This window comes from Leptinotarsa decemlineata, unplaced genomic scaffold (genome assembly GCF_025532065.1).
Source record: "Leptinotarsa decemlineata unplaced genomic scaffold, Ldec_3_MD MMD2_tig00026347_RagTag_RagTag, whole genome shotgun sequence".
Taxonomy (NCBI): Eukaryota; Metazoa; Arthropoda; class Insecta; order Coleoptera; family Chrysomelidae; genus Leptinotarsa; species Leptinotarsa decemlineata.
Window position 1 is genome coordinate 3,659,706 of NW_027412698.1, and position 10,980 is coordinate 3,670,685.

A 10,980-nucleotide genomic window follows, 5' to 3' on the forward strand; every position below is an offset into this window, starting at 1 on the left:
AAGATTTACAGCATAATTCATTTTTTTTTGGAATTTTTAAGGTTACTTTCTAATTTTGAAATCTGCTTGCGTTGTTTAATGGTTGTCTGGTAAAGTTTGCTCTTCTTAGGTGTCAAGTTCATTGCCCTCGTCTCATTAATTGAATATAAGATGCCTACTTTACGTCTCTTCATCTCAGGTGTAATACATCTTTGATCACAAATTTTTGCTATTGTTTGTGTTTCAGAAGTTCCTTCAAATGCATCACGACAAACAACATTTGAAATAATATTAATTTTCGGTTTCGACTTACAGGCAACTGGTAATGCACATTTACATACTCTAGTTTTCATAGTATTTGTAAACGCATCATCATTAAAATGATCTTCACATAAATGCATCTCTTTGGTAGTATAAGACACATTTAATATTTCACACCACTGTTTTCGTTGTTCACAATCCAAAGGGAACTTGAAATATTTCTTATTTTTATACTGTTCATCTCTAATTGGCCAGTAAAATATATTTGGACACACTGAACACTTATATTTGAATCGGTGATTGTATAAAGGGAACATGTCCAACATAGACGATTTTGAGAAAATTGAAAAAAACGTTTTATCACACAAACGGTAAGTCCAACTCGAAAATGCACTAAGGAAGAAATGGAGGGATAAGCACCCCAAATACAATGAGGTATAACATAAAGAGCTGAGATGGAACATAAAAGTGACAGGTGATTTTTGAACAGCTGGATTTGCTTCCTTTATACGATAAATCGTATTATCATGCAAACATAATGCAAATAAAGGTAATAAAACAATGATGCAGAACATGGGAACATTTTTAATGTAAACTGTAGAACATCAAAACATATTTTAAATAACAACTTATACATTATTGTTACTCGGAATCGTACTCCAAGGCAGTAGTGGGCCAATTCTCAAATTGAGTGTAGAAGGGTTGATGTTCGTCAGGAATATACTTGACGATTTTTGCGATATCTTCTATTTTCTTTGTCTTAATCGGCACTTTTTGTGTGTAGGCTCGGTCAGTAGGTAACTGCGGTTTATTGGCAGTTTTTGCTAAGTTATATGTAGATGTTACGAACCCATCTATGAAATCGCTTGCAATGACGTAACCAGGTGTAGAACTTTTATAAATGAAGTGTTTGTACGTAGAAATGCTGAATTTCTGGCGATTTTCCCCTGCTCCCCTCTTCCTAGTAGTAGTTTCTGTACAAGATTTTTTACTCTTGTAGTCTAGTATATCTTCGGTTTGAACTAATTTGACCACAAAATATGGTCGAGTTTTCTTTGCATTAGCGATGATAGAAATATATTCCATTGGTGTGAAAATTCGATCTCGGCGTCTCACTATTCTTTTAATTAGACCAAAATCCCTGTCACATGGCAGGAATGAATGGCCACGAACAGGAAAATATTGATGAATTTCGGTAAACCTTCCATGCATGGTGAAAGCTGATAACAATCTAATAATAGTATGATTGCGGTTCTGTCCGCCACAAGCATCACTAAAGATATGTAGTTCGGTAATCTGTTTTGGTATTGTATCTAGGTAATCTTTCAGAAAGCTTGCAACTTCGTTTGAACCCCTTTTGGCGGTACCTTCAAAGTATGTGTAAAATGTAGCATCATTGGTTTTTAAGTTGTGAACACCAAAAACATATTGCCAAAGTTTTCGAAGGTAGAACATATCGTTTACTGGCATATCAGGTAAAGGCAGATTCTGCATATAATCGAAAACAATCGCACCGATATGTTGGTTTTGGGCACACAAATCTCGGACATTTTCACTTTTTTTATAGAACTTTGAGGCACGTCTCTTATGTATTATTAGTTCTGCACTAGCCACACGCTTTGCGTTGTCGTTTAACACATGTGATTTTAGTTTCACTGCCAACTCTTCACATGTTGGACAGACATCTACTTGTGGTCTACCAAACCGATATCCAAAATTTTCGTTGAACTGCTTTAAGTAGTATTCATACTTAACGCGTTTTGCAAGATCTCCATTTTCCAAACAAAACATTTCATACATTTTTTTTACTGTTAAGGTCGATTCAAGGTATTTTAATGGTTTACTACCATAATGAGTTTCTTTCGTCGGAAATGCAGAAATATGAGTATGGATTTTACAGATAATAGCATCAGGTATAGCATTACCTCGATTACCATGACGACCACGTTTGTCAGTGGGTCTAGAGTAATTCGAAAGTAGTGTAGTCAGACGGAAAACTGCTTTACTTGATAAAGCATAAAGACTCAGAAATGCTTTTTTACATACTTCACGTCGCACGCTTCCGTTCAGAACATGATATTTGAAATTACCTCGACGATTCTGCTTTGGTTCCGAATATTTTGGCCTACGTCTTTTAATATCTTCAACATCCACAAGACCCATCAAAAAAGTGTCTTGTTCGTTTTTGGGCTTACCACAGTAAAGCGATTTGAAAATCGTTATCTTTTCATCGTGTGACAACATCTCCGTACATTTTCTTTTACATCTGAAATTTAAATAAATTTAATATTACCAGAAAGGCTGATTGACTGATCAAATTTGAAAAACTTTCTTAAATCAATGGAATCCTTACCTACAGTCCGGCCCTGTTTGTTTTGCAGCTCTTTCGATTCCTTTTTGACTTGTGTACTTTTGCCCAAATAATCTTGCTTGAATCCGAACATTATTATTATACTTTTCACTGTTTCGAACACCTTTTTTTCGTTTACATTGTGGTTCTCCACTATCACTGTTGGAATATGACATATTCTCATCTATTTTATTACAAAATACTACGTAGTTTCACGTAAAACAACAAAATAATGTTACTTTAGTCAATACCTAATGCATACTAATAATAATTTAGAATGATTACTACTGGTTGCTGTCAAAAGTCCGCTTGCAACGCCCTCACATTGAGTGTATGAAGGGAACAAGTAGTGGATTTATTTCCTTTATACACTCAACCAAAATTTTGTGACGCTTTAATGTTCATATAGTAAATCGGATTCGTCTCCTTTATAGACTCAACGGTGCACTGACTAATTATCTGAAATATGTATATAACACTTCATTTTGACCAAAAAGTGGAGTTGTTTCGTTTATACAATAACCAATTCATTTGTGATCGCCTGGTAAAGACATCCTTGGTGACCTAGAAATAATTTTACTTGTAACTTTGTTTCGTACGTAATTAAGTACGAAATTTTAAGAAAAAAACTTCCTTCTCTCGTAAATCTGCTTCAAGTATTATTGATTTTATGACAATCTAGAATATGAAGATTATTATTAAAACTGAATACAACACATCACTTTTCAAAAACTCACCATATAATTAACAAAATATTAATATATAAAACAGCAACTCTATCAGTTGAAAGCATTCAATTTTCAAACATCAATAACATAAACATATTAACAATCAAAATTGCAATCAAAAATCAAATCAATATATAAATGCTAATTGTCAAGTGCCAGTAGTGCCACTCTTCTTCTTCTTCTTTCTTTCCGTGGTGTAATTTCTTTCTAGTATATGAATAGAAAAAGGATAGGTATAAAAGAGTATTCTTTCAAGTGTAGCCAACTTCTGTCAAATTTTTCTCTCTAACATTAATTTTCTCTCTTTGCGCGGGTGGGTGGCGCAGAAACACTAATCCCGTTATTTCCTATGCAACTGACAGTCTATCCATTGAATATTGTATTTGAGTAATTATAGTATACATTGTTGTTTTCACTGCACTTATTGTTTCAATCAGTTCAGTGAAAAACTTTCTCAACATTTGATATCTACTAATGAACAATTTCTTTCTGTTTTATTGCCGCGTCATCCAAAGCCTACTTAATTAAAGCGTGAAAAAATCTAAAAGCTCTGTATTTCAAAGATGACTCTAGGAAAACATCAAGTGTGCTACATTTTTAGAAAGGTAATTTTAAGCGCTATCGAAATATGCAGCAATATATAGGGTGTCTCATTGAGAAATAGTTTAACATCAATAACTATTGATATCTTATTTGAAAAAATAAGTTTTTCACACCATCGAATTCTACGTGAAAAAGTACTTTGGAATAAAGTTACAACTTTTCGAAAATGCTTATTTCAGAAAAACATGTTTTAACTCTGAAACTATGTTAGATATAGATATTTCATTTTCATTAATGAGTTTGTCATAAAATTTGACCCTCAGACACATCCATCAGTTTTCATCTATATCGTTTGTAAACAGGAGTTTTTCTTTAAAAGTGTCCAATTTAGTCCATTCCAAAAAATAATTGAGAAAAAAATTTCTTTCTCAACTTCTCAACATTTCTCAACTTCTAACTATAGAAAAGACAAATTCAACACCTGGGCCAGTATAAAGAGTTCAATGTATAAATACAAAAAATTATTTATTGATATTTTTATTGATACAAATATTTCAAGAGTCAAACTAGCTCAATTCCAAATTTCTTAAAATATCAATGTAGATAATTCCGATAGTCGATTTCCATTTTCATTATTGCTGACAATATTAATGCAGTATGTGATTTTTCCAAGGCAGCAAGACTCTTCACTAGGTATTGTTGCGACGTCATAAAATCTGCAGAAAAAGTTATGTTACGAAAGAGATATATAATCTTTATACAGTGTTTCATAATCGAATGCTGATGTTGAAGGGCGATAATTCTTGGATGATTGTTCATATGAACAACTGCTTCATTTTTGATATACAGGATGTTGATATTGAAAAAAATTCCCCTGACATCTGTGAAACCTCTTTGGATTTTATAATTTTGGTAAATACTGTTCATCAGTGGCATTCCTGTTAAAATACTCTGCCGTATTTTTTATCAAAATCATGATACGCAACTGTCTTTTTTCCAAATATATACTATTTTTGTAATGACCCTTCATTTTTCGTAATTGCCCTGTACCTTATCATAAAAATGGTCTATTGCCTGTGGTTCCTAATAAAACAATCAAGACCATTTATGTCTGGGGATCTAACGATTATGGAAGTTTTGGTTTAAATATTTGCATGCCAGAACAGAGCGAGATAAATGTCAAAATTTTGTAGGTTAAGAACAACGAAATCAGCGCTCTATATATGAACTAATTCCATTGGATCACGATAAGCCCCTTGCCGGTCAGTGTCGTACCTATAATCAATTTTGATTAGGTTAGCAAATGGAACATGACTTCTTTGTCATGTTCCATGCAGCAAGCAATCCAGCAGCAAAACAAGCGTCGTGTGCAGCAGACTTAACATTAGGGGAGGGTACTCTATGACTGATCAGTCGAGTAAAAATACCGGAAATTTAGAATTCAATTTTCATTTCTGTCCAGATTCTAAAGGCCACCATTTTGACTGCAACTGCAACTGACTCTTTTTCGGGAATATTTTCAGTGAAATCTCAATATAATGTTTCGACATTCTTTATAGTAGAAACATAGGATATCCCAGTTGTTTCCATTGGAGAGAGTTAAACAATTTTTGATGCTAATATAGTATACTCGTCATGACTAAGTCTTCTGAAAATATACAAGAATAAAAATTATATGGTACAACCAGTGCCATAAAAGATGTTCGAATATAAAAAAACCCAGTAGCAGGAAATCTACATTTTTGACTGTAAAAAATGGAAAGCCGAATTTCTGTGTGATTTGCTGATTTTAAAAGTTGGAAAACATTAGTGCGGATTTTCGCATGAAATGAAAAATCACTAAGGTATTCTTAGAAAAATTTTCAAAAAAATAGCACTGCCACATCATCTCAGAATATCAGAGCACAAATGTAGGGGAATGAAAAAATAAAATTTTCAGAATGGTAAAGAGAAACTTCAAAGTCATACCTACAATATCTCGAAAATATAATATCTTCCAAAATATTTTCATAACCTCCTCTAATCGGAGGAACATAAAAACTTCTTAATATTTATTCTTATATGTACAGGGAGTCCAATTTTAGACACTTCTGCATGATATCTCAGTTGTCTTTGGAGAGTTGAGGTCTTCACATTTCTGCCCTACTTTTTTTCAACAAATATTACTGAAAAAAGAACTTCCATAGCCCTTCCTGTTTTTGAGAAACAGGGCGAAATTGAATTTCCGACTTTTAGAACACGTTCCGTATCTTGGTCACTTTTAAACCTGTCGGTTTCATTTCCATTAACGTTTGAATCCAAAAAATTGAGTAAAAATATTTTTTTCAATGGGGCACCCTGTATATTCCTTTATATTTCTATGAGAATTTTTTCAAGTCCATCAAAATTACATAATAGTCAATATTTCTTTTCGTTTCTAACGGGTGTATCCCGTGCTAAATCCAGGTACTGCTTATTTTGTTGAATTTAACATTATTCAAAATATTCAAGTGGATTTACAAGCTCTGCTTCAAACACAGTTCTATTAATTTTATAAAACATCGACTATTATACCAGATTATTTCCCGGTAATTTCTTGTGATATGGTTCCATCATCAGCCTTCTACAAGTTCAGGAGTTGTTGGATATCCATTTTGACGTTTTCATAAAACAACACAATTTACTCAGTTTATTGCGGTTTATTCAGTAATATAGTGGCGATTAGGAACGACACAGCAAAAAAGAGAATCGGCTCCAACGGTGGCGTCTGCCTGATGCCTCAATAGTCTGGTTCACATGTACTCGATTTAGCTATTTTTGCTGACTTTTTTCAGCCCTGTCCAAAAATTACGACCAAGGTGTCATTCGATTCGTATTTTTGCCTAGAAAGTTTAAGGAAAGGTCCGAAAACGCGCCGATAAAAATTACAAAAGTTATAAACAATTAAGTGAAAAAAATGGGGCTTTAGTTTTTTATTAATATCTCGGAAAATTCTCAAAATTTTGGAAAATTGAAAAAAGATTTGAAAAGTTCAATGAATTTGCGTAAAAAAAGTCCCGACTCCCGAAACTGTATATCTCGATTATTTATAATTTTTACAGAGCTCTGAAAATAGAGCCAAAAGCGGGTAGTCTGGCTTCCGCGCGGCTTCATTAACTCTGTGCTTGGAAAATCCTGTCACTCTTGCTATGCTTGTTGCTTCAGGTCTTCTGATAGAGAGGTTTCCTTGACTTTTTTTTCTGCCAGCTTCCGATCTTCATTAAAAATGGATGATTGATTTCGTTAGCTTCAGCGGACTGAAATGCAATTCGTCGAAAATCTGAAGTTGAGAGTCCATAAAATAGCTTTTCTATGTGTATGATATCGACGTCGTCACGACGAAAGGGCGTAAGCGACATTTGGTAAATTTTACAGGAGGCGGAAAAAACGTTTGAATGTGTTATATTTCAACTATTCTTTACAAGTTTTGCATGAATATTCCTCTAATATGTCCTTCTCATTTATGAGAGAAAAAATATTCAATAACTGCATTAAATTATGCAGTTATTGAATAAAATGTCGCTTACGCCTTTTTTCTGTTTTCGAGTGGCGCTTAAGCCTTTTTCGATGGCGCTTGCATAAATCAAGTTCTTTCCATATCCATTCAATTTGGCGGTTAGAAGTCGATTACGACTTTTCATTATTCGGCAATCAAATGAAGAAAAACATGGTGGTTACGACTTTGAAAAAATAAAATAAGTAATAATATGATTATTTTATTAAAACTCAAAAAAAAACACAATATATACTGTACAGAACAGAAAAAAACACAACAAAGACTTATATTTTTATTGTCTCAGAGACAGTTATAAAATTACAAAATCATCACAAACAGAAAAATAAAAACATATTTTCTCCAGATGAGCATGAGTGGTGAACAATAATATTGAAAAATGGTTGAAGAAAAAATACTGCTATGCTCAAAATATTCATTCACGAATGTCATTGAAGTCTTCAATATCACTCTCGGGTAAAATATCAGGTACATTTTTATTTTCTTTGAGAGAAGAGTATTCCATGTGGTACTGCTTCTTGATTTTCAAACTCTTGCAGAGTTCTGAAAGATCTTTCAATTTCTCTTTATTAATTGGCAGTTCTGAGCTATACGCTTTAGGAATATTACAGTTTTTATTGTAATTCCATTCGATTTCATGACGGTCCTTTAAATCATAATCTATGAAAACAGTGAACTGTTTAATATCAGTAACTTTTATACATGCACCTTGCAACGTCTTGAGTCTTTTTGGAGCCTGTGTTTTCCAGTTCAATATATCTGTGAAATAAACAGGAATAACTTCATATGGTTTCGGTCGATGTCTCGCATTTCTGATAATGGTGATCCATTCAGAAGGTACTTCGATATTCATGTTTGATATATATTTTTCTATCACCCCATGAACACTGTCCACAGGCATGTAAGTATGCCCAGCAACCAAAAATGTTATTGTGACCTCCTGAATCGATTTGCAATTCTTCATGAAATGCATTATCATCGTGAGCATGAATTTATTTTTATTTTGGCCCGGACAGTTATCACAAAAAAGTGAAATTGACTGATACTGTCCTGCATTGTCAAGTTCAACAAGGTAGTTGAATAAATTTGAACATATTTCATTTGCCCCTCCCTTACCATCTTTCTTGCCCCACAAATAACAATATCCGTTTTTTGTTTTACTTTCATAAACAGTAAAGTTGTATACGGCATATTTCCGACTGAAACCATAAAGCATACTCGCCCCCTTTGGTGTGGCTAAAACTTTTTGCAAATCGAAAGAAACGACAAGGTATCCATGTTGTGAAGATCGGTTTTGTTCAGATAGAAAAAGTTCTTTAGCTCTATCTTTGTCTTTCTGATGTTTCAAAAATTCTTCGCGGTCTTTTTCGGTTTTATCAGAGTCCAACATATTCTCGAACCGAACACATTGGGAACACTTATCTTTTCTGGGCACGTGGATTCCAATATTATAATCCCTCTTGAAGAATTTTTTGAAACTAGAGATTTTTAGAGGCGTAGAGTTTTTTTCTCGAATTTTGTTGCTATACATCCTATGAAGGTTTGACATGTTTTTTATATCCGCAGGCAAGTATAGTTTCGAACTTGAATTTCGACAATAATGAGAAGGAACCTTCGGAAGACTTTTAATAAAGTTATGAAATTCATCCATTTGTTCAGGAGTAAGTTTATGTCTTGGTTCAGTTTGCCCTCGCTTGTCCGAATTTTCTTGAATTTTCCTCGAATAGCAATTCTAACTAGCTTTTGACTGATATTTAGAGTTTTTAGGTAAAACTGTAAGCATACTCTTTTCTGTACTTCATTTTTCATGAAAAAATATTGATAAGTGAGGCTGCGTCGTGAACTCCTATGTGCTCTTTTTCTTTTTACTGGTACAACATTCACACAGCCGTTAATGTAGCTTCTTTTCTCAGTAAAACTGTCCAGCTTCCAGAATAATGAAAAAAGATTGGTTCTTTCCTCTTCTCTGAAAGTGTTGCAATGATTTACGCAATTTTTGCCTCGACATGGATTGGGAAGCACTTTTTTCTTTTCAAGTAATTCGTTTTTATAATTGAGGTACTTTCTTCCTGAAGTTCTTCTTTTCTTGTTCATTTGGGATTTATTTGGTGCCTTTTGTCGTTTCTTTCCTTCAAGAGGTAGATGAATTGAATCTAGAACTATCACTTGAATCATCATATTGACTCATGTTCTCTTCAATATCTGAATGATTGCTTCCCGGACTAGGAACTGTCATCAATGTATCAGTTGGAGTTTGAAGTTGGTCAATTCCTTAATCAGTTCGTAGTTGTGTTTCAGTCAATAAATCATCTTCACAAATCGCACTGGTATCACTAGTATCGGAATAATCGACAATTGGTTTATCACAGTCTCGTAGGGCTTCAGTCTTTTCTCGATCTTGATTCCAACAAATAAGTTCCTGAATGTTTGTACATGTGGATTCGTTTATATGAAAACTTTCTGAATGGGAAGATATTGAATTATCGAAAGCGAAATCTACAAGACCGTCATATAAATTTTGGTCATTCTCTTGTGAAAAGAAGTAATCGGATTGAATTTGATTCCCATTGTCATCCATAGATTCTGCAGGAGTATTTGTTTCTTGAGGTAAGTTATCACAGTTAGATGAATACAAAGTTCTCATATCAATAAGGACATCATATTTCAAGGCCTCATTTAAATCTATTTTTTCTTCGCCACAGCTAGATTTATCGGAGGTATCGGGATAAATAGAGTTATCTTCTGTTCTTATCTTCATCGCCATATCCATGATTTTTTTGGACCTTGCCGACATCTGAAAAACAGGAAAAAAAATTTGCGTGAAGCGAATATTTCAATTATAGAATAATTCAAAAAAATCTTGTACCTAATACCAACCACAACAAGGTATATGGATGATTCATTGAACGAATTATTGGAAAGCTACTTTGGTCATACAGTGCGTTCAGAAATGAAAGAAACATAACCCTTCCACTTCGTCGTTTCAACAACGTATTGCTTTGAAGAAATCAGGTATAATTATGATTAGTATTATACCATGAGTCGTTAGCGCTCACCATAAGAAAATTCAACACTACAGGGTTTAATGCAGTGAGTTTGAAAGAGTTCAGAGAAAGTTATTTATCATACTGAAAGTTGCAAATATCCGCCATTAATATGACATGTCGCAGATACTACAGCGTCATGTATATTAGGTATAGAAAACTTCGAATACAAAAATATCTCCGAATTTTTCGAAATAGGTAACTTATAAGATTAATAATCGAACCCATTGTCGTTGAACTCCTAATTCTGGGATGCACTGCCAATTCTGGAATACAATATTATTTAAAATGTTCGTTAGAACAAAAAAGAGTGCATTTTTCATTCCGACACGGAAATGTATCATCCTGTATCTAAAAATAATAATTACTCGTAAAGTAAAACTGAAAATTGAAAATGAAATCAGGGGCGTAAGCGACTAAGCAGAAACCAAAACTTACAGAGACATTGAGAAAGAATCGAGAGATTTTTGACGAAATATTGAATCAGTTTTAATATATATATATATATATATATATATATATATATATATATATATATGCTGT

At 33.4% G+C, this 10,980-nt stretch overlaps 1 protein-coding gene across 1 annotated transcript; it reads right to left on the reverse strand.

Moving 5' to 3' along the window:
* Positions 1–481: 481 nt before the first annotated feature.
* LOC141486157 (uncharacterized) lies at positions 482–3,181 on the reverse strand. The gene is made up of 2 exons (XM_074183874.1): positions 2,593–3,181; positions 482–2,484 (listed from the first exon to the last, which is right to left on the reverse strand). Exons 1-2 carry the CDS (start codon positions 2,764–2,766, stop codon positions 883–885), a joined length of 1,776 nt encoding a protein of 591 aa, XP_074039975.1. The 5' UTR covers positions 2,767–3,181; the 3' UTR covers positions 482–882.
* Between the last annotated feature and the right edge of the window lie 7,799 nt (positions 3,182–10,980).

What these genes read in the sequence shown, in the direction of transcription:
- LOC141486157 (XM_074183874.1), bottom strand. Translation starts at nt 2,766, where the DNA reads ATGTCATATTCCAACAGTGATAGTGGAGAACCACAATGTAAACGAAAA. An exon ending in AAACAGGGCCGGACTGTAGG is followed by an intron (nt 2,485 to 2,592) that starts TAAGGATTCCAT and finishes AAATGTACGGAG; the next exon opens with ATGTTGTCACACGATGAAAA.